We start from the raw sequence: 26,969 nt of genomic DNA on the forward strand, positions 1-26,969 counted from the left end.
CATCTAACCTCTCACTTGTCATGAGGGGAATAGAAGAAAAAAGGCTTCTTAAGCTGCAAGGAACTTTTGCTCGTGCACAACATTTCTCATACAATTCTCATCATAAAGAAGGTACACTTCCATCAAGTTTATTATGGCATGATAGATTTGGACATTTGAACTATGACAGTCTCCGCTTGTTGAAGAAAAATGGTGTTGCTGGTTTGCCTACAATTCCTAGGAAACTTAAGCAATGTGATGTTTGCATCCTAGGAAAGCATAGCAAACAGTTTTTTCATGATTCACATTCGAGAGCACATAGAAAACTTGAACTCATTCATTCAGATTTATGTGGTCCAATGCCTGTTCCTTTTGCAAATGGAAATAAATATATGATGACATTTATTGATGACTACACCAGAATGTGTTGGGTTTATTTATTGAAGAACAAATCTGATGCTTTTCAACATTCAAGAATTTTCATAAATGGATTGAAAATGATGCACAATCTCATATTGGGTCTATTTGCACTGATAATGGAAAAGAATACACATCAAATGAATTTGAAAACTATCTTCGCCAACATGGGATCAAACATCAAACAACTGTGCCTTATAATCCCCAACAGAATGGTGTCGCTGAAAGAATGAATAGGACAATCTTAAATATGGTACGATCCATGCTCTTCTTCAAAAATGTAAAGATAATGTTTTGGGCTGATGCTGTTCTATGTGCTGCATATATAAAGAATAGATTACCATCCAATGCTATGAGAAACAAGACTCCATATGAAATGTGGTATGGACATGTTCCTTCAGTAAAGCATCTCAGGGTCTTTGGTTCCACCTGTTATGCCTTGATACCAAAGGTACATAGGAACAAACTTGGTGCTAGAAGTCGTAAGTTTATCTTCCTGGGGTATTCAAACACCTCCAAAGCATATTGTCTCTATGATGAAGTAAATAAAAAGTTTGTTGTATCTAGAGATGTAATTTTTCTTGAATCATCCAAAACTGACAATGTTGTTGAGCGGCAACTTGATCGCTTGGATAGATTCGCAAAAGAAAAATCATTTCAAGAATTTGATAATCAGATTCCACATCTTGAAGGGGGGATTCCTAAACTAGATCAACATGTGGAATCTCCTTCTGAAGAACACTCTCCCCCGCATGAAACTCCAACAACGGATGATGTTTTAAGTGATGTAATTGATAGAATTGGGAGACTCAATCTTGATTCAGTCCCAACTCAATCAACGGAGCAGCCTGGACCATCTGAGAAAGGTCCCCCAAAGTGGCTGACAAAGACACTTGAAAGTGTTCATCCTGATGAAGTTGGAAAGACAGGAACTAGAAATTCAAACCGGCAAAATGGAGGTGATGTAGATGACTCTAATTCACCTATTGATATGGATGTTTCTTATGATTGTGAATTGAACTTGGCTACAGATTTTGAACCAACTTCCTTCAAAGACGCTGCTTCTCATGTTGAATGGAAAGAAGCGATGCAAAAGGCGTATGATGCCCTCATAAAGAACGGCACTTGGAAGCTGATTGATCTTCCATTAGGAACCAAACCAATTGGCTGCAAGTGAGTCTACAAGAACAAGTATAAAGCTGATGGCTCATTTGACAAGCACAAAGCTAGGCTTGTGGCAAAAGGTTTTGCATAGAAGGAAGGGGTCGATTATGAGGAGAATTTTGCCCCCACAGCAAAATGGGCTACCATCCGGACACTCTTTGCCCTAGCAGCTCAGAACGGTTGGAAAGTCCATCAAATGGATGTAAAAACTGCTTTCTTAAATGGAGATCTAAAAGAGAATGTTTTTATGTCCCAGCCTGAAGGATTTGCTGTGAAAGGACATGAACATAAAGTATGCAAACTGGTGAAGTCCTTGTATGGCCTCAAACAAGCACCGCAAGCCTGGTATGAAAAACTAACTGAGCATCTTTTGAAACTCAATTTCAAACATTATGATCTTGATGATGCAACTTTATTTGTCAAGAAAGTTGGCAAAACAGTTGTATATCTTGTGGTATATGTAGATGATCTTTTAATGACAGGGAACAATGAAAGCTACATTGCATCCATAAAGAAGGAATTGGGAAAAAGCTTTGAAATGACTGATTTGGGCTATGTTCATTACTATTTTGGTATTGAAGTAACCCAACATCCAAAGTCCATATTTCTTTCTCAAAAGAAATACATTGGAGATTTGTTGAATAGGTTTGGCATGACAGAATGCAATCCTCTTACTACTCCAATGGAACAAAACTTAAAGCTCACATCTATTGAAGGAAAAGAATTTGAGGATGCAACAAAGTATAGACAACTTGTAGGAAGTCTCAACTACCTAACTACTACCAGACCAGACATTTCGTTTGCTGTTGGAATCCTCTCTAGGTTTATGCAAAATCCTTGTGAGGGACATTGGTCTGCTGCAAAAAGAGTTCTAAGGTACTTGAAGGGAACTCAAGACCTTGGAATCAAGTATACACAGGTGGACGACTTCAGCTTGATTAGATACTCTGATTTAGACTTCGACGGAGATAAAGAAACTGGGGTATCTACTTCAGGATATGCTATGAGTCTTGCATCAGGAGCTGTCTCCTGGAGATCACGCAAACAATCAGTTCTAGCAGATTCCACAATAGAAGCAGAATATGTGGCAACAACTGAAGCAACAAAAGAAATTATGTGGCTCAGGAAAATTCTTGAAGATTTGCAGGGAAAACAAGTACAATCAACTCCACTCATGATTGACAATACCTCTGCAATAAAGTTGGCGAAGAACCCAAAGTTCCATGATTGAACGAAGCACATCATTACTAAGTATCATCTGATTTGACATCATGTTGAGGCCAAAACAATCCATCTCCGTCATTGTTCCACTAATGAGCAAATTGCAGACATCTTCACCAAAGTGCTTGGAAGAGAAAAGCTTGAACGATTTAAAATGATGCTTGGACTCACCAACATCCCTTCAGATTAAGGGGAGGAATGTTGACACCTAATCCTCATGATTGGGTGAGTATAATGTAAATAGATAAATAAGTAATATGAACAGTCATCGGGAGATGAATTGAACAGTCTCTCCCTCATGTATTTAATGAAGACCTACTTGAAGGAATAAACACGAATCATTTTTGCCTTGAGGAGTTACTGCCTGGCCTGACAGAACTTCGCAATCTGGAAGGCCAAAATCTTATTAGTGCTTGATAGGAATCATGTCAAGAACTTTTCCTCGAAGACAATAGCTATCCCAGTCGACCCAAATGATGATGACAAGTACGAAGAGGTAATGGCGAGGGCCAAGTGCATTATCTTTGACGAGGTCATGGATCATGTGGTACCACATATAGCCGAGAAGGAAACAACAGGAGAGATGTGGGAGGCTCTCAAGAACCTGTACCAACATACTTCTGTGCAGAGAAGAATGCTGCTTGAGAATCAGATGAGGTTGTATTAGATGAAGAAGGGTCAAACAATTGACTCCTTCCTCGGAGAACTGAATGAGATCCGAGATCAGTTGAATGCTATAGGAGTGACACCGGATTAGGAGCTTATGGTGAGTACAACCCTGAATGCTGTCTCAGAAAAGTGGGAAGTGTTTGTCCAGAGCATCCTGGGCAGAGGGACTCTCCTACCTTGGAACGAGATGTGGGCAGCTCTTCGCCAGGAAGAGATCAGACGACAATCAAAGACAGGTAGCAGCAGCAAAGGGATCGAGGTCAAGCAGGAGGAGGAGGATGTGGCCCTAGAATCTGAGGGAAAGCAGGAGAAGCGGAAGAAGAAAGATCTCTCCAAGATCAAGTGCTTCCACTGTGGGGAGATGGGTCATTATGCGACCCAGTGCCCAAGGAAGAAGAGTAAGGGAGAGTCTTCCGTGACAAAGGTAGCGCTAGCATAGGCAGAGAAGGAAGTTTTGACAGATGATGACTATGCCATGGGTGCACATGCACCACTTGAGCGGAAGTGGGGAGACATCTAGTTGTAGTTAGGTGGACTACATGCGATGAGGGGTATGATCCTTGAGGTATCTAGCCTCTTGGATTAGACCTTGCTATGGGAGCCCCGGCGAGGAGTAGCAGGATTGGCTGAGTGGCTAGAGACGGATGTGGATGGAGCGGCAGAGAGAGCTACAGTGCAGGAGTCTCGAGACATCGCAAGGCTAGCAGGTTGCAACAGTGCGAGAGGCACAGGAGTGTTGCACCAGTGCAGGATGGCATAGAGGTGTGCAACGGTGCGAGATGTAAGGAGTTGTTGCAACAGCACAGAGGTTAGAGAGGGAGCACTTGTTAGTGACAAAGGGAGCTTCAGCATCAGTGGGTGTCTCTAGCCCAAAAGGGAGGTCAGTTGGGAGATCAGTTACCTACTTCTGAGTAATTGAGTTGCAGTGCAGCAGTGGGTAGCACGATGCAACATGATAAGAGGAGGTGCAGTGCAGATGCAGTGCTGGGAGGAAGGACCAACAACAACACGGATGGAGAGGGAGCTGTCGTACAGATGTAGCAGTGGCAGTGGCAGAACCATGGGCAACAGTACAGGATGCAGCAGTGTAGAGGATGTTGGGCAAGAAGGCCTAGCATCAGCACAGGTACCGATGCTAGATGATCAGAGTAATACTTAGTGAGGAGTATTGCTAGAGCACAGTCCTCGCTAAGAGGGAGTGTTGATTTGGGGTAGCATCGGATGTGCTCTAGCCACTAAATTTGGTGGAGAGATTGGGGCACATGAAATCTCGAAACCCAAAAAAGGTTTGGGCAGATTCTAAACAGATTAGGGGATATTAAAATAATTAATATTTTTAATGGAGTCCCTAAGTCTAAACTTAGGGAAAATAAAATATTAATGTGTATTAATATGAATTTGTGTTAGAGTGGTCCAAAAGACATGGATCAAGGCAGATCTAATCTTAGCCGTTGATTAGGGATTTAATCTCGACCGTTGAGATTTCAACAGGAAAAGTATAAGAGGAGGCTTGAGGGTCACTTGGAGAGTACACCAGATGGTCAGTCATTCTATTGTCTAGAGCGGGATTTGCTAAGAGAGATAGAATTAGTGATTGCGAGAGCAGTTGAGGAGCATTGAGTACAGAAAAACAAAGAAGGTAGAGATTGTGTCGTGAGAGTAGCGTAGCAGCCAAGGAGGGTGATGCAGAGCCAGCAAGGGCTCACTCTCGGCCACGCAGAGGCAGCCAAGCGTTGTGCAGAGCACCAGAGGGGCCAGCGCAGCTGACGCAGAGGCTCCTAGAGCTGACATAGGGCCTCTTGGGGCTGACACAGGCCATGAAAGGCTGACGCAGGGCCAACGTGAAACAAAGAGGGGCTGACGCAGTCTAGATTACGCAAACACTAGGGTTGCAGGAGTAGTTTTGTCCTGAAGAGCTACCGGAAGGAATTTTCGGGGTTTTAGCTAGGAGATTTCTCTCTAACTGTGAGGTATAACTGCTAAGGAAATTCTCTGTTGGGTAGGCCAGTTTTGGCACCCAGATTGTACTCTGATATTGCTTAATAAGAAAACCCTCAGATAGCTGCACTGGTTTTCCCGCATTAGGTTTTTCCGGGGACATTGGTCCAAAAATAATGGTGTTATGTGGTGTGTTTGTTCTTGTTTCTTTTAGGTGCTGATCTGTAATATGTTGAGCATGCACTAGTGTTTATTTTCAGTATTTACTTTGTAAATAACTTGTTAAATAAAAAATAACAAGTAGGTAGGAATAAATAAGAAAAAGTGCATGAAGGGTTTCTAACTAAGGAAAATTAGAAACTTCAACAACCCTTGGCCTTCTCTCTTCTACGACAAAAACTTGATTGTCCTCTCGCCCTTCTTGCTCCTTCGTTGCGGCTCATTTTGCTACCTTTAAGAGAGAATTTGTCCTTCACTCTGTTGTCCATTAGGCTCTCCATTGGCTCTATTTATATTTGTCCTTAGGTCTTCTTAGGAAGCCTTCCTTTTCTTAAAGAGCCTTCCAATTTAAACTTAATAATATGTAATGTCGCCAATTTTTGATTTACCGTTTGAGGGGGTTAGCAGAGACCCTTGAGTTGTGCTTGCAGTTTTAGGAGAGATGGGTGAAGTGGGTCCCACGCTCAAGTGGGGGCCACAAGGAGGCCATGCGCACCAATGGAGAGAGAAGTGCGACTTTGGGAGGGAATGTTGGGGCCACCAAGGAGGTTATACGCACCAAGAGGGGAAAATCGAACTCCTAGTGGAATGTGGCGACCACCAAAGGAGGCACTTCAAACCTCAAGGAAGGGGGACGAGTTAGTGGATTGTGGGGGCCACCAAGGGGGGACAAAGGGCCCATGACTATATAAGGCAACAAGGAAGCATTTCTCAGTATCTTTTAACTATAACACTTCAGAAATCATCTTCTCTTGGAGTAGTTCAGCTCAAGGGTTTGGAGCGCTGATTAGCACAAGGATTTCGAGTGAAATCTAACCTAGTTTCGGAGAACTGCGAGTGTCTCCCTGGTTAGTAATTAGAGGCGTCCATTACAGTGCCCCCATTGAACTTCAAATTCACTAGGAATTCATGGGTGCGAGTTTCTTGGGCGTGGTGGCAGCGATAGAGAGGCCTCACGCAAATCTTGGAGAAAGAATTGAAGGGCAGGATTTTCAGGGAAAAGTCACTCATTCGGAGGAGGAAATTTTGAGAGAGATCTTGTAGGAGTGCTAGGCTAAATTGGAGGGCCGAATTCACACTTTTTTGACTGAGCATAGAAGAGGACTATGCAGGCTTGCGTAGGCAGTTAGTGAGTGGAGTTGGGATTTGATGCGGGGTTGAAGAATGGACCCTTTCTGAGTGATTTTCAGTGGATTTTTGGAGGATTCCAGCAGTGAAGAGTGAGGGCTGTTTAAGCCTTCCATTTCAGCCACATTTCCGCTTCAACTGGCCAGTTGGGCAACTCACACTTGTTGGGAGGCAATTTCAACACCTGGGTTCAGCCCAAGCCATTTCTAGGTTTTTTTGGGTTTTAGGAGTAGTGAGTGTGGCTGAAATTTTAGAACTTTTTGAGTAGTATTTAGGACCGAAACCCATGTTCCAGCGAGTAGTCAGGAATAGATTATTTTTGGACAGTGCACATTTCATTGTTCTAGGTCATTCCCCATTTGGGGTTGAGATATATCATCTTGGTTTTGCATAGCTTGCTTGGCAAGCGCAAATTCTATCCTTCCATCTCATTCTATGTACCCAGTTCACCATCATTAATAAAATGGCTCAAAATAGTCTACTGGTGTCCTTTGTGTTTTAATTTTGGGATTGCATTCTTTGTTTACTTGTTCAGAGTTACTGTTTGGGTATACGCTAGTGGTTTTTCCGTTAGGAATATTATAGAATAAATTAGAAGATTAGATGTCTTTCCTTAGGTTCCAAGCCCACTCACTTTGGGTCCAAAACCCCAAACTTAGGTGCAAGGCCCACACAGTCACTTTGTTGGTATTTCTCTCTCACAATCCTAGCACCAAGGGCATGTGAGAGTACCTCTCAATGGTACCTAATCTCAACGGTTTGACTATAGTAGGTATGTCTTTGAGTGCATTGACACAAAGAAGAGACAAAAGCAGTTGAATGATCTTGCTTTTGTGCAATATAACCTTAGGCTAAGGCACGACCAATTGAGGAATAAAACAATTGATGTAGATCCCATTGTGTTGGAATATATTGATCCCTCTTTAGAATGGATTGTGGAAATTTGATTGACAACATCTTGGGATGATGACTTGGGGTGTATGGAATCTAATCCATAAGGTATAGAAGAGGTTCTAGGTAATTAGAATTGATAGCCTTGGAGGATCTAGGTAGAAACCAGAGGATGAGGTAGTTGGTGATATTGGTGATGAGGGTCCCATTATAAGGTATAATTTTTATGATGCTATATTTATGAGAAAAATTTGCATATTTAATGTCTAATGGTTTAGCATTATATCAATATACAAGAGTCTTTCTCTCTCTCTCTCTTTATATATATTAAAATATATATATTAATCAATTGGTTCTTCAACTTAGTTTTCTGGCTTGTCTGTAGCTGATCCTTACTTGTTCTGTGTAATGATCATAAATAGGAATACAAGTGATATAAAACAAATAATCTGTGCAACAAATTATAAAAACGAAATACACATTAAACATCCATAGAAAAGGTGCAAATATGGAACTGTTGAGCCATCTTATTACTTTTCTGAAGGCAAACTACAATGGATAACAAGATGGTGCACCTGGGCTTGTCTCAATGGACAAGCATGACCAAACCCAGGTGAGAAAATATCTGAACTGAAGGCTGTCCAACCACTGCATCAATCTGCACTGTGCTGCCCCAAAAACTGCTTTTCTGCTGAAGTTCGAATGGCTGAAAGGTCCATTTCCTATGCCTAGAATTTTATATGCTTTTATCCCCGGACTCCTTGGCCTAAACCCAGAAAAACCCATGAAGGGTTTTGGCTGGTTTAGACTTCTGAAATTCGACCCCCTTGGAGCCCAACTTTAGCTGCAATTGCAAAACTCGGCCTGCTAGAAAGTGCTTGTAAATCCTTCCGGAAATGGTCCCGGTCTATGGTACCTGCTCCCAAGCTCCACAAAAACTGCTAGAATGGCCTTTGCGCTGTCCCCTAGCCCAACAATTCAAACTACTGGAATGTTGGCTCTACTGGCTATAAAACTCACCAAGAATGCTAGCCTATTGCTGCTCCTCTTAGTCTCCCGGCAAACACTTGATCTCTGATGGCTCCTAGCTCCCTCTACGTATTCTCTAGCTGCCTAGAAATACGTACTCCTTGGTCCGCGTTGAATGATGGTGCTATCTCACAATCCCAGAACTCCTGAAAAACTTGTGGAACTGCCTCGCTATGGCGGGCATGGATGGTCCCCCGAAGTGGAGGTTGAATCTCCCGCTTGAGAGATTCGTGGCTAAACAATCGGTTGACTTAGCTAAACAACAGAGCGAACAATCAAGTAGTTTTGTTTTGCAAAATGTAAGAATGAAACCCAAAATGAGAGCTGCTTCCTCCTTATAACTCCTTGGGCCTCCTTAGCCTCATGTGGGCCCCTCAATCCAGCTATTGACTTTCCCTCGAAGTTATTTGAATGGGCAAATTCGAACTCTCATGTGGGTGGCCCCCACATTCCACTAGCAACCAAATAAAGTCGAATTGCCTCCTAAGTCCCTAAGTCAAATATGATGGGTTCTCTTCCTTAGCCAAAATTGTGCAAAATTGTGTAGCAGCACCTTGTAACAAATGTATTTGAGAAGGGAAATGACAGTCCTCCCCTCCCAAATGTTGCTTGCCGTCAAGCAACCTCAAAGTTTCGTGCTAGAATAGTGGCATTCTCATCCAGCAAGTTCTTGCAATGCACCAAAAACTCCCTGATGGTCTTGCTCCTCAGTTTCCTTTCCCTGCTCTCCAAAATGGCCTCTGGTTCCAAAATCAAGTGGCCCTCATCATCCAGTGGGGGTAGATCAACTGCTATTGTCACCTGTTGTACCAACACCTTTTTAAGGCATGAGCCATGAAAAACGTTGTGGATCCTGTCTCCTGAGGCAGCTCTAGCTCATAGGCCACCTCTCCAACTCGTCTAATCACCCGGTAGGGCCCATAGAAGCTTCGTTGTAGCTTCTTGACCTCTTTCTGCTTCAGTGTGGACTGCCTGTAAGGCTGCAACTAGAGGTATACTAAGTCTCCCTCCTCGAAGTGCCTCTCTGTCTTGTGTCGGTCTACGTATACTTTCTGCTGATTTTGGGCTGTCACTAAATTATCCTTGAGAGCCTTGAGGATATCTTGGCTCTCTTGGACCCAGTCTTTGGCCTTTGGGGCTCGACTGTCTCCAAAAACAATGTGAACAAAAGATAGTGCATCATATTCATATAGAGCCTGGAAAGGAGTCATACCAGTGGACATGTGGTGCGTGGTGTTGTAGCAGTACTCGCCCAGATGCAACGACTGAATCTAAGCACTTTGCTGACCAGTCACTTAGTTCCTCAGGTACCCCTCCAGCCACTGATTAACCCTCTTGGTCTGGCCATTTGTCTGAGGATGGTAGCTGGTACTAGGAGTGAGCTCAGTCCCTACCAATCTGAAGAGCTCATGCCAAAAGCCTCCCATGAACCTGCTGTCCCTGTCACTCACTATGTTCTTGGGGAGCTCGTGCAACTTGAAAATCTCTCGGAAGAACAATTTTGTAATATGTGTAGCCGTGTATCTGGTGGGGATGGCAAAGAAAATGGGCAAATTGGGTCAACCTGTCGACCACAATGTAGATGCAGTGCTTCCCCTGCACTATGGGGAGCCCTGTGATGAAATCCATAGAAATACTTTCCCATTTCCCCTTAGGGATGGGAAGTGGCTGTAGTAATCTTGGGGGGTGGATCAGTTCCCACTTGTTCCTCCGACATGCCTCACACTCCGGTATGTGTTGCAACACGTCCCCCTTGAGGCCCTTCCATGTGAATTCCCCTTGACTGCCATATAAGTTTTCTGGAACCCCTAGTGCTCGGATAATGGTGAATCATGTGATTCCTGGAGTACCCTCTCCCTCAACTATAAGTTGGGTACTAAGAAAATGTGCCCCTTGTAATAGATGACCTCATCCATCACTCGGTAATGCTCATCTGCTGGGTACCCTCCAATACCTCGCATACCCTCCTGTCCTTGGAGTACTTCACCAACAATTGAGCCTTCCAATCATGGCAGATGCTAATGAGGGATAACCCAGTTGGCCTTCGTGATAGAGCATCAACCACCACATTGTGCTTCCCCCGCACATACTCTATATCGAAGTCATAGGTCTGCACCTTGTTAACCCATCTTTGTTGTCTGTCATTGAGGCCCTGCTACCCCATTAAGTGATGAACACTGTTGTGATTAGTCTTTACTCGAAACCTGTTGCCCACCAAGTACCGACGGAATTTTGCCAATGCATGCATGATGGCCACTATCTCTTTGTCATAAAAGGAATATGATAGCTCGTGTGGTTGGAGCTTCCGACTCTCGAAAGCAATGGGATGCCTCTCCTGTGACAGTACTGCTCCAACTCTTACCCCAGATGCATGACACTCCACAGTGAATGGCTAGGAAAAATCTAGAAGTGCCAATACCGGGCAACTTCTCATCACCTCCTTGAGGCGGTCGAAGGAAACCTGTGCTCCAACAGTCCATGCGAAAGCGCCTCTCTTGGTCAAGTCAGTCAAGGGTGCTGTCAGTTGTGAGAACCCCTTGACAAATTTCCTATAGTAGGTGCAAATGCACAAGAAGCCCCTCAGCGCAGTCACATCTCGCGCTGCTAGCCAATCCCGGATGGCCCAAATCTTCTCCTCATGGACCTTCACCCCATCAGCACCAATGATATGACCTAAGTAGAGCATCTTTTTCAAACCAAACTCGCACTTGGAGAGCTTGGCATAAAACTGTTGCTCCTCTAGAATGCGTAGTACCTCCTCCAAGTGTTGGAGGTGCTCCTCCCATGTCTGGTTGTAAATCAGAATGTCATTGAAGAAAGTAGCACAAACCTCCTCAACTGTCCTTGGAAGACATGGTTCATGCATGACTGGAAGGTGGTCGGAGCGTTGGCAAGCCCAAATGGCATGACCAGGAACTCGAAGTGCCCATAGTGGCACCAAAACGCTGTCTTAGGGATATCCTGATCCATCACCTTGATCTGGTGGTACTCTGGACGCAGATCGATCTTAGAGAAGTACTTGGCTCCTCTAAGCTCGTCCATCAACTCATCTATGCGGGGAATAGGGTACCGGTTCTTCAGTGTCTTCCGGTTGCAGGCTAGGTAGTCAATGCACATCCGAAGGGTTCCATCCTTCTTCTCCACCAGTACCACTGTAGAAGCGAAGGGATTGGAACTTGGCCTAATATGGCCCAATGCTAGCAGCTCCTAGATGGCCTTATCTATCTCGTCCTTATAGGCCTTAGGATGCTTATAAGGGGTGGTGATCACTGCTTGCACACCTGACTCCAACTCAATAGTGTGCCCAAATCCCCTGTCTGGTGGCTGCCCTGGTGGAATGTCCCCAAACACCACTACGTACCTATCCAACAAAGCTTGTATGTTTGGTGGTGGGGGCTCAGCCTGTCCCCCAGCCTCTGAGATCCTCAGCTCAACTTCGCATGCAATGACCCCATGTCACAGTTTTGCCTCTATCCTGTGGGTCGAAACTGTCTGAGGTGGATAAGACTGCATGCCTCTCAAAACTACCAGTTTTCCATTCGACCCAATGAACTCTGTCTCTGGCTTCCTCCAATCTATCGTGACTCGCCCAAGGGAATACAACCACTGGACACCCATCACCACGTTGGTGTGTGGCACATCGACCACAAAGAAATGGTCCGTCATCGAGTAGTTCCCCATAACTACTCTCAAGGAAGGCACATATCTAGTGCACTGTATGGTATGGTCACCTTGTACTAGGACTGAAAAGCCCTCGAACTCAGCTGTGGTGAGGCCCCTCCTCTAAATCAACTGGGCATTTATGAAATTGTGGGTAGCCTCATTGTCAACTAGAATTGACACCCTCTGCCCTTGTACAGTGCCTCTGTTCCTCAGTTTCAAAAATTTGGGAATCCCGCATATGGAAGCACGGACTCCTCCAGCTAGGGGAGGGGATGCCCCACCCTGTGGAGGTGGTGGCCCTCTATTTGCCGGACTCTCACCATCTGCCACACCACAATCTTGCTCCACCTCGTCCTCCTGGTCACTGTCAGAAAAAACCTCAATATAGTGTGCTCTATTGGCAGTGCACCGATGGCCTGGTGCTCAGGGCTCCTTGCATGTGAAGCATAACTTCCTCTTCCTGAGGTCCTTTCATGTCTCATCATCTAACTGCCCCCTCCCCTGTGTGGTCCTCTGAGATGGAGGTCTAGTCTCATGTCCCTTCTCAAATGTATGAGTCACAGGGTCCAACACCACATTTTTGGCATCATTTTTGGTTTAGGAGGGCCCTACATGTAGAACTTAGGAACTATAGGGAATTCGACTTTATTTCTGGCACCTAGTGGAATGTGGGGGCCACCCACATGAACAATTCAAACTTGGCTTTTGGATGAGCTTGGAGGGAATCGAATAAGTGGAAGGAGGGGCCCACATGAGGCTAAGGGGGCCCAAGGTGATAAAAGAGGAAGGAGCTCTCATTTTGGGGCATCTTAATCATTTTACAAACAAACTCATCTTTGCATGCTCTGCTGCTTAGCGAGTCTACTGGTTATTTAGCCATGAATCTTCCAAGCGGGAGATTCAACCTCCACTTCGGGGGACCATTCGTGCCCGCCCTAGGGAGGCTGTTCCACAGGGATTTAGGAGGTTCCAGCATAGTCATACACTACATCCAGCCACGCAGAGAAGGAGACTGCGTATTTCTTGGGCAGCCAGAAATACACAGAAGGAGATTGAGCTAGTAAGGAGGTCCATAGCTTGCTAGGAGTTCCGAAAGCTGGAAAGGCTATTAGTTGAGGACATTTTCGCTGGTTTTACAGCCAGCTTGACAGGTATTGCAACAGTACGATTTTCTGGGCAAAGGGATTGCGCAGAGGCTTTTGGCAACAAATTCGTGGTGCTTGAGAGAGCAATCATCCGGGCCAAGAATCATCCGGGGAGCAAGGAGTCAGTTAGCAAAGGTGAACCCAACATTCTAGGGGTGTTTTTAGAGTGATTTGTTGGCTATTTCCTGCAAGTCGAATTTGGCAGCGACAGATGGGGAGGAGCTCCAAGGAGGCCGAAATTCCAAAGTAAAAACTAGAGAAATTCTCTTCTGGGTTTTGTCGAAGGAGTTCGAGCCTGAAAGGGTATAAATTTCTAGGCAGTTTTTGGGCACATTCCAGCAGGTCGAAGTTCAACAGGGTAGTAATTTTACTGGGACAACGCAGTGCCGAGTGGTACAACAACTGGGCAGCCTTTAGCTTAGCTATTCCATCACCTTGGGTTTTGTCAAGCTTGTCCTTGAGACAAGCCCAGGTGCACCACTCCATTTTATATTGTACCTATGCTCTCAAATTTTATAATATATGGGTCAACAGTTCTAGATTTACAGTGTTTTCATGGATGTATAATGCATGTTTTTAATTTTATGCTATTGCACTGCTTATTTGTTTAAATATCACTCATATTCCTGCATAGGAACATTACAACGTTATTAGAGCCTAGTTCTTGGCTCAACTGTGGGGTTTGTTTCCTATGAGAGGAGAAGACCAACAGAACATCACTTACCGGAGGTAGAGGTACAGGAGCAGAGAAAGGGAGTTAGAAATTATTCCTGATACGGAGGAAAGAGGGAAAGCAGACTCCAGAGAAGAGGAAATGGCAGAGCCCAAGAGTAGGGAGGAGATGGCTTTCGATAGCCTCCTGAGGGCCTTGAGTGACTTGGCCAAGGGGCATAGGGACATGCTGGAGGAGATAAAGTCATACAACAGAGACAGGGCCACACCTAGAGGTTTTTTATGTGGAGAAACTTCCGGGGCCTCTCAGCCTTTCGATCACCGCTCACCAGCAGCGCAACGCCCTTCAGTTAGTGTGCCAACTAGGGCTAGACTACCCTCTTTCGTGCCAGTGGCACAAATCGAACTAGCAAGGGAGGAAGACACCCCTCAGATGAGGGATTACTTCAGAGATTACTGCAAGCTCAAGCAGAGTGAGAGGAGCAAGGGGTACAGAGGACAAGAGACCCAAAACTATGAGCTGCAGAGAACTATAGGGAGGATGTATTTCCCTACATTTAATGGCACTGCTAAGTGCACAACCGGGGCTTGGGTTGAAAAGATGGACACATACTTTCAACTCAACCGGATGACAGAGCAGGCTGCCATTAAGATGGCAGCGCTGCAGTTGGAGGGGGAAGCCCATGATTGGTGGTTTCATGGCTTGACCACTTTGGGGCATGCCCAGATAGTTTCTTATGAGGACTTCACTCGGAGGGTGGTGGAGCGATTTAATCAGAGGGATTTGGAGGCATCTTTTAAGGAACTAACACAATTGTGCCAAACAGGCAACCTAGAGCAGTACTTCTTAGACTTTCTGTGTGTGCCAGTGATGGTCCTGGATATGTTTGAGGCAAGGAGGGTATACACCTTCATTGAGGACTTGCTTGAGCCCTTGCGTGGACTGGTGAAGTCACGTAGACCCTCCACGCTGCAGGAAGTGATTGTGTTCGCCAGAGATTTACAGGGGGCCATCCCCAAGACCAGAGCGCCATTTCCTGCACGGACCCCTTTTCCACAAAAGGGGCATGAGACTAGACCCCCACCACTGAGGACCACAGAAGGGAGGGGGTAGTTAGATGAGGAGACGTGGAAGGACCTCTGGAGGAGGAAGCTGTGCTTCAGATGCAGAGAGCCTTGGGCATCCTGACCATAGATGCACTCCACGTAGAGCACATTACATTCAGGTTTTTTCTGACAGTGACCAAGAAGACGAGGTGGAGCAGGATTGTCGTGGGATAGATGGAGAGAGTCCGACGGACAGAGGGCCACAAACACCACCTCCATAGGGAGGGGCATCTCTTGCCACATCAGGAGGAGTCCTTGCTTCTTTATGCGGGATTCCTAAGTTTTTGACACTCAGGATCATAGGTGCGGTACAGGGACAAAGGGTGCTGGTGTTGGTGGACAGTGGGGCTACCCACAATTTCATAGATGCACAACTGCTCCAGAGGAGGGGCCTCACCACAACAGAGTTTGAGGGGTTCTCAGTCCTAGTACCAGTTGACTATACCATCAAATGTACTAGATACGTACCCTCCTTGACAGTAGTTATGGGAAACTACTCGTTGACAGACCACTTCTTTGTGGTCGATGTGCCAGACACAACGTGGTGATGGGTGTCCAGTGGCTGTATTCCCTTGGGTGAGTCATGACAGATTGGAGGAAACTTGAGATGGGAGTTCATGGGGCCAGATGACAAGCTGGTGGTATTGAGAGGCATGCAGTCTTATCCACCTCAGACAGTTTCGGCCCACAGGATGGATGCAGATCTTCAGCATGGGGACATTGCATGGGTAGTCGAGTTGAGGATCTCAAAGGTTGGGGGACAGGCATAGCCATCACTAGCAGACATACAGGCTTTATTGGACAGATCCGTGATAGTGTTCAGGGACATTCCACCAGGGCAGCCACCAGATAGAGGGTTTGAGCACACCATTGAGCTGGAGCCGGGTATACAGGCAATTATCACTACTCCTTACAAGCACCCCAAAGCCTATAAGGATGAGATAGAGAAGGCCATCCAGGAGTTGCTGGTGTTCGGCCATATTAGGCCAAATTCCAGTCCTTTCGCTCCTTTCGTAGCGCTGGTGAAGAAGAAGGATGGAACCCTCCGGATGTGTATCGACTATCGAGCCCTTAACCAAAAGATTCTTAAGAATCGGTACCCCATTCCCCACATTGATGAGTTGATGGATGAGCTTAGAGGATCCAAGTACTTCTCTAAGATTGATCTATGTTTAGGGTACCACCAGATTAGATTACGGGATTAAGACATCCCGAAGACAACGTTCTGGTGCCACTATGGGCACTTTGAGTTTTTGGTCATGCCATTTGGGTTGACCAACGCTCCTGCCACATTCCAGTCTTACACGAACCATATCTTTCAGGGACAGGGGAGGAGGTTCGTGCTAGTGTTCTTCGATAACATCCTGATCTATAGCCGGATGTGGGAGGAGCACCTCCAACACTTGGGGAGGTACTGCGCATTTTGGAGGAGCAACAGTTTTATGTCAAGCTCTCCAAGTGCGAGTTTGGATTGACAAAGATGCTTTATCTTGGGCACATCATTGGAGTAGATGGGGTGAATGTTCACGAGGAGAAGATTCGGGCCATTCGGGATTGGCCAGTACCCTGAGATGTGACTACACTGAGGGGCTTCTTGGGCATTTGCATTTACTACAGAAAGTTTGTCAAATGATTCTCATAGCTGGCAGCACCTTTGAGCGACTTGACCAAGAAAGGGGCCTTCGCATGGACTGATGGAGCACAGGCCGCCTTTGATTGCCTCAAGGAGGTGATGAGCAGTTGCCCTGTTTTGGCACTCCCAGACTTTTCCTAGCCATTGACGGTGGAGTATGATGCATCTGGGGTAGGAGTTGGAGCCGTATTGTCACAAGAGGGGCATCCCATAGCTTTCGAGAGTCGGAAACTCCCACCGCATGAGCTGTCTATTCCATATACGACAAGGAGATGCTGGCCATTCTGCATGCATTGGCCAAGTTCTGCCAGTACTTGGTGGGCAACCGGTTTTGAGTGAAGATTGATCACAACAGTCTTCAACATTTCATGGGGCAGTAGGGCCTCAATGACAGGCAGCAGAGATGGGTTAGCAATGTGCAGGCCTATGATTTTGACATTGAGTATGTGCGAGGCAAGCACAACGTGGTGGCCGATGCTCTATCCAGGAGACCAACTGGGTTATCTCTCATGAGCATCTGCCAGGATTGGAAGGCTCAACTGTTGGTGGAGTACTCCAAGGATAGGAGGGCATGCGAGGTGCTGGAGGGGACACATGCAGATGAGCGTTACCGTGTGATGGATGAGGTCATCTATTACACAAGGCGCATTTACTTTGTGCCCAACTCGCAGTTGAGGGAGAGGGTGATCCAGGCAGCTCACGATTCACCACCATCTGGACAACAAGGGTTACAAAAGACTTACATGGTTGTTCGGGAGAGGTTCACGTGGAAGGGCCTCAAGGAGGACATGCTGGAGCACATACGGGAGTGTGAGGCCTGCCAGCGGAACAAGGGGGAGCTGACTCACCCTGTAGGGCTACTACAACTACTTCCCATTCTGGAGGGGAAATGGGAAAGTATTTCGATGGATTTCATCACCGGGCTCCCCATGGTACTAGGTAAAGATTGCATATATGTAGTGGTCGACAAGTTGACCAAATTTGCCCACTTCTTCGCCATCCCCACTAGGTACACGGCTGCACAGATTGCCGAGTTGTTCTTATGGGAGGTGTTCAGGCTACATGGGCTCCCCAAGAACATTGTGAGTGACAGAGACAACAAATTCATGGGTTGCTTTTGGCGAGAGCTCTTCAGGTTGGTTGGGACGAAGCTCATTCCTAGCACTAGTTATCACCCTTAGACAGACTGTTAGACGAAGAGGGTCAACCAGTGGTTGGAGGGGTACCTGAGGAACTATGTGACAAGTCAGCAGAGGACGTGGATTCAGTGGTTGCACTTGGGTGAGTTCTGTTACAACACCACGCACCACATGTCAATTGGTATGACTCCTTTCCGTGCCCTCTATGGATATGATGCACTAACTTTTGCTGATATTGTTTTCGGAGACAGTCGGGCCCCAAAGGCCAAAGACCAGGTCCAAGAGAGTCAAGATATCCTCAAGGCTCTCAAGGATAATTTAGCTTCAGCCCAAAATCAGCAAAAACTGTATGCAGATTAACATAGTATACAGAGGCATTTTGAGGAGGGGGACTTAGTATACCTTTGATTGCAGCATTACAGATAGTCTACGTTGAAACAGAAGGGGGCCGAGAAGCTACAACCACGCTTCTCTAGGCCCTACCAGGTGATTAGGCAGGTTGGAGAGGTGGCTTATGAGCTAGAGCTGCCTCTGGGGAGTAGAATCCATAACGTATTTGATGTTTCATGCCTGAAGAAGGTGTTGGGACAACTAGTGATAGTAGCGGCTGATCTAACCCCATTGGATGATGAGGGCCATTTGGTACTAGAGGCCATTTTGGAGAGCAGGGAAAGGAAACTGAGGAGCAGGACCATTAGGGAGATCTTGGTATGCTGGAAGAACTTGCCGAATGAGGATGTCGCCTGGGAAGGTGAGCACACACTGGAGCACCCAACTTTGAGGTTGCTTGTGGGCAAGCAACATTTGGGAGGGGAAGACTATCATGTCCCTTCTAAAATGTATTAGTCACAGGGTGCAGCACCACATTTTTGGCATCATTCTTGGTTTAGGAGGAGGGCCCCACATGCAGAACTTAGGAAGTATAGGGAATTCGACTTTATTTCTGGCAGCTAGTGGAATGTGGGGGCCACCCACATGAATAATTTGAACTTGGATTTTGTATGAGCTTGGAGGGAATTGAATTAGTGGAAAGTGGGGCCCATATGAGGTTAAGGGGGCCCAAGGTGATAAAAGAGGAAGGAGCTCTCATTTTGGGACATCTTGATCATTTTACAAACAAACTCATCTTTGTACGCTCTGCTGCTTAGCGAGTCTACTGGCTGTTTAGCCACGAATCTTCCAAGCAGGAGATTTAACCTCCACTTTGAGGGACCATCTATGCCCTCCCTAGGGAGGCTGTTCCACAGGGATTTCTTAGGTTCTAGCATAGTCATACACTACATCTAGCCACACAAAGAGGGAGACTGTATATTTCCTGGGCAACCAGAAATACGTAGAAGGAGATTGAGCCAGCAGGAGGTCCATAGATTGCTGGGAGTTCCGAGAGCTGGAGAGGTTGTTGGTTGAGGACATTTTCGTTGGGTTTTACAGCCAGCTTGACAAGTATTGCAGTGGTACAATTTTCTAGGCAGAGGGATTGCGCAGAGGCCTTGGGCAACAAATTCTTGGTGCTTGAGAGAGCAGTCATCCGAGCCAAGAATCATCCGGGGAGCAAGGTGTTAGTTAGCACAGGTGAACCCAACATTCTAGGGGTGTTTTCATAGGGATTTGCAGGCTATTTCCTGCAAGTAGAATTTGGCAGCAGCGGCTAAGGAGGAGCTCCAAGGAGGCCGAAATTCCAAAGTCAAAACCAGAGAAATTCCCTTCTGGGTTTTGTCGAAGGAGTCTGAGCTTGAAAGGATAAAGATTTCTACGTAGTTTTTGGGCACATTCCAGTAGGTCGAAGTTCAACAGGGCAACAATTTTACTCGGACAACGCAGTGCTGAGTGGTGCAGCAACTAGGAAGCCTTCAACTCAGCTATTCCATCACCTGGGTTTTGTCAAGCTTGTCCTTAAGACAAGCCCAGGTGCACCACTCCATTATATATTGTACTTAGGCTCTCAGATTTTATAATATATGGCTCAACAGTTCCAGATTTACAAAGTTTTCATGGATGTATAATGCATGTTTTAAATTTTATGCTGCTGCACTGTTTATTTGTTTAAATGTCACTCATATTCCTACATAGGAACATTACATGCCCCTTTTGTGGAAAAGGGGTCCGTGCAAGAAAAGATGCTCTAGTCTTGGGGATGGCCCTCGGTAGATCTTTGGTGCACAACACTGCCTCTTGTAGTGTGGAGGATTTGCGTGACTTCACCTGTGCACACAGGGGCTCAAGCAAGCCCTCAATGAACGTATACACCCTCCTAGCCTCAGATAGATCCGGAACCATCATTGATACTCACAGAAACTCTGAGATGTACCGCTTGGGTTGCCTGTTTGGCGCAGTTGGGTCAGCTCTTTGAAATGGGCCTCTGGATCTCTCTGTTCAAAATGCTCCATCACCGTCCTAGTGAAGTCCTCATAAGAAGCCATGTGGGCATGCCCTAGGGTGGTCAAGCCATGAAACCATCAATCATGGGCTTCCCCCTCCATGTGCAGCGTGGCCATCTTGATGGCTTCCTGCTCTGTCATCCGGTTGAGTTGGAAGTAGGTGCCCATCTTCTCAACCCAAGCCCTAAATGTGAACTTGGAAGTGCCATTGAAAGTAGGGAAATACATCCTCCCTATGGTCCTCTGCAGCTCGTAGTTCTGGGTCCCCTGTTCTCCATAACCATTGTTCTTCTCACTTTGCTTGAGCTTGCAGTAATCTCTGAAGGAGAGAGCTTCCTTAAAGTCTTCATCGATAGTCTTCCACTCTCTTAAATAGTCTCCCATTTGAGGGGGGTCTCCTCCCCTTGTAGCTTCGATTTGTGCCACTGGCATGAAAGAAGGCAGTGTAGCACGAGTTGACCCACTGGCTGATGGGTGCTGTGCTGCTGGTGAGGGTGATCGAATGGCTGAGAGGCCCCAAAAGTTTCCCAAAACAAAAACCCTCTAAGAGTGGTCCTCTCCCTGTTCTGCAACTTGATCTCTTCCAACATGTCTTTCTCGCCCTTGGCTAAGTCATTCGGGGCCCTTAGGAGGTTGTCGAAAGCCATCTCTTCCCTGGTCTTGGGTTCCACCATGTCCTCCTCTAACATTGCTTTCCCTCTGTCGTCCATGTTTGGAGTAATCTCCAACTCTCTTTCTTTGCTTCAGTACCTCTACCTTCGGTAGGTGATGTTCTGCTGGTCCCCTTCTCTCATGGGAGACAATCCCCATAGCTAAGCCAAGAACTAGGCTCTGATACCACTGTAATGATCCTAAATAGGAATACATGTGATATAAAGCAAATAATCTGTGCAACAAATTATAAAAAGGAAATACACATTAAACATCCATAGAAAAGCTGCAAATATGGAACCGCTGAGCCATTTTATTACTTTTCTGAAGGCAAAATACAATCAATAACAAGATGGTGCACTTGGGCTTGTCTCAATGGACAAGCATGACCAAACCCAGGTGAGAAAATGGCTGAACTGAAGGCTGTCCAACTACTGCACCAATCTGCACTGCGCTGCCCCAAAAACTACCTTTTTGCTGAAGTTCGAATGGCTGAAAGGTCCACTTCCTATGCCCATAAATTTATATGCTTTTAACCCCGGACTCCTTAGCCTAAACCCAGAAAAATCCACGAAGGGTTTTGGCTGGTTTAGACTTCTGAAATTCGACCCCCTTGGAGCCCAACTTTGGCTACAACTGCAAAACTCGGCCTGCTGGAAACTGCTTGTAAATCCTCCCGGAAATGGTCCCAAAGTGCTGGGCTAACCCTTGTTATCAAATCCTTGACTCCCCGGATGGGCTTCCGGTCTATGGCACCTACTCCCAAGCTCCACGAAAACTGCTAGAATGGCCTCTATGCTGTCTCCTAGCCCAAAAATTCGAATTGTTGGAATGCTAGCTCTGTTGGTTGTAAAGCTCAGCAAGAATGCTGGCCTATTGCTACTCCTTCAGCCCTCTAACTCTCCTGGCAAACACCTGATCTCTGATGGCTCCTAGCTTTGCGTATTCTCTAGCTGCCTAGAAATATGCACTCCTTGCTCCGTGCTGAATTATGGTGCTGTCTCACAATCCCAGAACTCTTGAAAAACTTGTGGAACTGCCTCTCTAGGGTGGGCACAGATGGTCCCCTGATGTCGAGGTTGAATCTCCCGCTTGAGAGATTCGTGACTAAACAGCTGGTTGACTCAGCTAAATAGCAGAGCGAACAATCAAGTAGTTTTGTTTGCAAGATGTAAGAATGAAACCAAAAATGAGAGCTGCTCCCTCCTTATAACTCCTTGGGCCTCCCTAGCCTCATGTGGGCCCCTCCATCCACCTATTCGACTTTCCCTCCAAACAATTCGAATGGGCCAATTCGAACTCTCATGTGGGTGGCCCCCACATTCCACTAGCAACCAAATAAAGTTGAATTGCCTCCTAAGTCCCTAAATCGAAAATGATGGGTTCTCTTCCTTAGCCAAAATTGTGCAAAATTGTGTAGCAGCACCCTGTTACAAATGTATTTGAGAAGGGACATGACATTTTGGCCTTGGTTCGGGTTTTGATAACTTTGGCTTTTGCTTTGGATTGTGCAATGTTACATGGACAAGAGGACTCGAGGTTAAAGAGAACCTTTTTCATGATTTATCAGTGCCATGGTCCATCATCCACCTAGCTTACTGTTTAGACACTAGAGTTTGTACCTGTAATTTTTTGTAATTTGAGGTTCATATGTGATCTTTGACATTCCCTTATTTTATTTTATAGTTTATACCCCTTTATTTTTTACTTTGGTGTTTTTTGGAGAAGAATTTTCATGAAATGAAAATGATCATACTTTGGTGATTTAAAAGTTTTATTCATGGTTTTTATTCGTGAAATTTTATAATGAGTATTTCTCGGGTACTAGTCAAACTGCTGCTCTCCAATTTGCCAGTTATTTCTCAGACTGAGTTATATGATTTTACATGTTGTTGTGTTGCTTGGCAACACTCCTAAATTACAACCAATGTTTATATTTGAGAATATCATAATACGTAGGGCATCCATTTTGAGGTTTGGGAACTGGCCATATAAGTTTGTTACATTCCCTAACCATGCAAGTTTTTCCATTTTGCAGACAATGCTTTGTTTTGATGATTACAAACCCTGAAGTTGTCTGAGTAGGAATGCATTGAACTCCTATATTATAATGATTGTTCTATTGTGATGTGTGCTTCAGCAGAGGGGAGAACTGGTCCCCAACATAAGATCATTATTCATGGAGTGATTACTTCTGTAATAGTGACCTTGTTGAAGGTGCTGTACATCACACACATTCTCATTGATGTTCACATTTTCTTGATCCTTAAAGCTAGAGCTCGAAAGCAGGATTAGGAATGCAAACAAGATTAAGCCCCTATTATTCTCAACTTGCTCTCTCGAACTGATAATCTTATTTACTTGATCTATCTTTCTTTGTCACCTCTTAATGTAGATTTGAAATTGACTTTATAGTCCTTTGCATTTACTATTGGATACCTGTTTTGGGTTTGATGGCTTCCCTGAATATTGAGCACTTTATCTTCTTTAGGTTATTGCAATACCATTGTTGGTATGTTTAACAGAGGCAGATATGAAAATGACAGTATTTTTCCCCTTTGTTGTTGAGTAAACAGGTGTCCTGATATAGTCTTGATCAATGGGGAAGACCTTACACCATACAGAGCAGCTAGCAAAAGGATAATGAATGTGCTCAGGCGGTTTGGCACACTAGAGAGGTACTTGCAATTATTTATTATTTATATGTGCCTTTTAGAATGCCAATTTGTTTTCTATCTCATTTTATATTGTAATGTAGGCAGCATTTATGACCATAGTTGTTCTCTTGTAAGGAAAACAGTATACATACATAATACTTTTGCATGGGATCCCATTGCAGGTCAGGATTGGATGAATGTGGATTAGATATCACATCTGAGACCATAAAGCGTGCTGCATTAGGAGTGTTTCAGAACAGTTTCATAGGTTTTGTAATTGGCAGCAATTCGGCAGGTGAGCTAGTAAAGGAGGGCTTGGCAGAAGCTAGAGTCTCTCCAAATGGAAGTAGCTTCAGAGACACAAGTCAATACCTAGTTTCTGAAGAACAATTTGAAGAGAGTAATGCTTCTGCAAGTAAGATCACTCCTGGAATTGAAAATGAGTTTAAGAGTGTTTCTTCTGAAGATGGAGATCTAATTATGGTTGGAAGCCATTTAGTAGCTGAAATCCGTGAAGCTGTGGAAAGAGAGACAGGGTTTCAGTGTTCTTGTGGAATCTCCTACAATGTATGTTTTTATCACTTTCACATATTCTTTTTGACAAAGATTATGGACTTTGAAGCCACTATATTTTGGTTGATTACTTTTGAAATATTCAGTGCTTTTCTAAGTCCCAGAATTTCAAGTCCTAGGTGACTAATGTTCTTCCAATCTCAATCAAACAAGTAGATTTCTGAATTTAATTAACGCTGAAATTAAATTTCAGACCATAGCATCGATCATACAATAGCCAAAAATTAAATAGCAGAAGCATAAAAATTAATTTCATACATACACAGGTAATACTCCTTCAAATCAGTGTTTCATTCCTTCAAAAACCTTGGAGGAAACCTCCACACACTGCCCAAAAAGGGCATTGCATAGTTACCGAAATTAACCTGAACTTTAGCTTCTTCAGGCTGCTACATATGTACACCTGTGGGATAAAACCAGAAACAATAGTTCTCTGCTGTATGGACTGTATGACAGCAGTACGACCTTGCTGTACAGATTCCATATGACTGCATGGACTTCCATATTGCTGTATAAGGCTTGTTCCATATGACTGTACGGAACTTTGGCTGCCCGAAAACACCTCTTTTCTGGCTGCCTGCACACTCTCCCTGTCGTTTACTCAACCTGCCCAACTGCTCACACGTTGAAAGCCTCTACCTGGATCTGTCTTTATACCTTTAGCTGAAAATTTATTTTTGAATTTACTCCTAATTTAAGTCATGGATGAGATACACTCTTAGACTGAATTGCTAAATATAAGGCTTTCACCTTTTTACTAAAGTGAATTACAAACAATAACTTTTCCAAAAATAGAATTACTTTTTGAGAATAAACTAACCAATTGTGAAAATTAAGGGAAATACTGATTCACCCCCTTTTAGTGTTTCCAACAATTGGTATCAGGGCAGGTTATTCTTGGAAGTTTAACCGCTTGGAGGCAGATCCGTAGCATTGTTTGAGCCTGCAGTTTAAGATAAGATGCCTACTGATTCCGAAGAATATGTTAATTCCCTCAAAGACAAACTTCAAAAATTGGAATGGCATATGGATAGGAGCAAAGTAAATTATAATAGTCATAGTAGGGAACATAGAATGCTATAGGCTGAGAAGACGAAGATATACAATAACTGGAGATGTTCCATAGTTAAAATCGGCAAACTTCAGGATCAAATTAAAAACCAATAAACACCAGAAAATGATCGTAAACTTGATGAAGCAAAGAAGAAAGTGGATCATTTCAAAAGCATGCTGCAGGAGGCAAACAATAGGGAAAACACCTTGACAAGCCAACTTAAGGAAAAGGAAAAGGCAAGTAAATGGAACAAGTAGGATAAAGAACTTGGCAAGCAAATCACCTCCTTGAAGAGGGAACTTGAAGAGGCCAAAAGGACTGAGGAAGTCTTAAGAAGTAAAATGATGCAGAATGAAGAGGATTGCATAAAACATGAACAGGAAACTGTCACGTTGAGAGCATAAGTGGACAAGCTGAATCAAAGATTGAGGAGCTCGCAAGCCTTGGATGACATTCTCAATTGTCAAAGATCACCACTTATCAAGATGGTCTTGGATATGTTGGTGAGTCCTCATGTTGTAAGGATGAAGAGAAGTCACATGGCGAAGATGGAGAGAAGCCTCATGCCAAAGATGAAGAGATGCCATATATCAAAGATGAAAAGAAACCTCATGTCAAACATGAAGTGAAGCCCAAAGCCAAAGTTTTGCACAAATCAACCAACACCGAAGGGTGGAAGACCGATGCCTCAAGATGTCAAGGTGATGCATTCAAGATGCCAAATCATAGAAGAGCATTCAGAAGTGGACTGCAGCAAAGCCTTGGATATTCTCAAGGGCGAGACACCTTTAGAAGATCATCACTCTATATGCCCAAGTATGCAGGCACATTCTATGGTTATTTCTATGCATGTTCTAACTATGGGCATAAAATTGTAGATTACAGAGAATATAATAGGAGCATTGATAGAGGGTTTTAAACTTTTATCAAAGCCCTAGAGGTATATTTTCTGGAAGAGGAGAGAATCCCATATGCCTATGACAACAAAAGTTACAACACCTTTGCTCCATTATTCACACCAGATGTAGAGTGCTACCTATGTCATAACTTTGGCCATTTTGCACGAGATTGTAGAAGCAACTTGACGTGGACCTCACAAAGGAAGGAAAAGCATTCACTAGAGAAGAAGATAAGACCACCAGGGTTTGGCAAAGAAAACAAGTTTCATAATGAACTCTCACACAATTGGAAGACATGATGTAGCGAGAGAGCATAGTGTCAGGGGGAGCCTGTGTAATGGAAGAGATGATGTAGCAGGAAGGCACATTGTTTGGGGGAGCTTGTGTAACGAGAGAAATGATGCAGCAAGAAAGCACATTATCAGGGGGAGCTATATCACATGGAGATATCGTCAAGGACGCATCAACCACCCTTTTCCATTGATGTCAAACGAGGGGAGAATCTTGGAAAGAAACAAGGAGAAGAAGCATGAAGTCAAAGCGAGTTTATGCAACACGCCAGGTTATGATTAATGTGTTGACATCAATGACAAAAGGGAGATTGTTGAGTGTGTTGTCATTGATATCAAAGTAGGTGCAGGATGTCATAGTGGGTGCAAGATGTCATCATTGATGTCCTCGACATGTTGATTGTTATGGATGAGATGATGCATTGATGAAACCTTAGATCTAGGGTTTGGATT

General features: G+C 44.7%; 1 protein-coding gene across 2 annotated transcripts in view; it reads left to right on the top strand.

Moving 5' to 3' along the window:
* LOC149151548 (DNA polymerase eta-like) overlaps positions 1 to 26,969 on the top strand; it is a 492,067-nt gene that overhangs the window by 234,229 nt on the left and 230,869 nt on the right. For both annotated transcript variants that reach the window (XM_089439884.1, XM_089439885.1), the window contains exons 4-5: positions 23,620 to 23,721; positions 23,883 to 24,267. In XM_089439884.1, coding sequence (XP_089296010.1) covers positions 23,620 to 23,721; positions 23,883 to 24,267 — 487 coding nt within the window. The remainder of the gene's footprint in view (positions 1 to 23,619; positions 23,722 to 23,882; positions 24,268 to 26,969) is intronic.

Source organism: Pinus tabuliformis, chromosome 9, assembly GCF_031772625.1.
Source record: "Pinus tabuliformis cultivar Carrire ecotype Pingquan chromosome 9, CPIR1, whole genome shotgun sequence".
Classification (NCBI taxonomy): Eukaryota; Viridiplantae; Streptophyta; class Pinopsida; order Pinales; family Pinaceae; genus Pinus; species Pinus tabuliformis.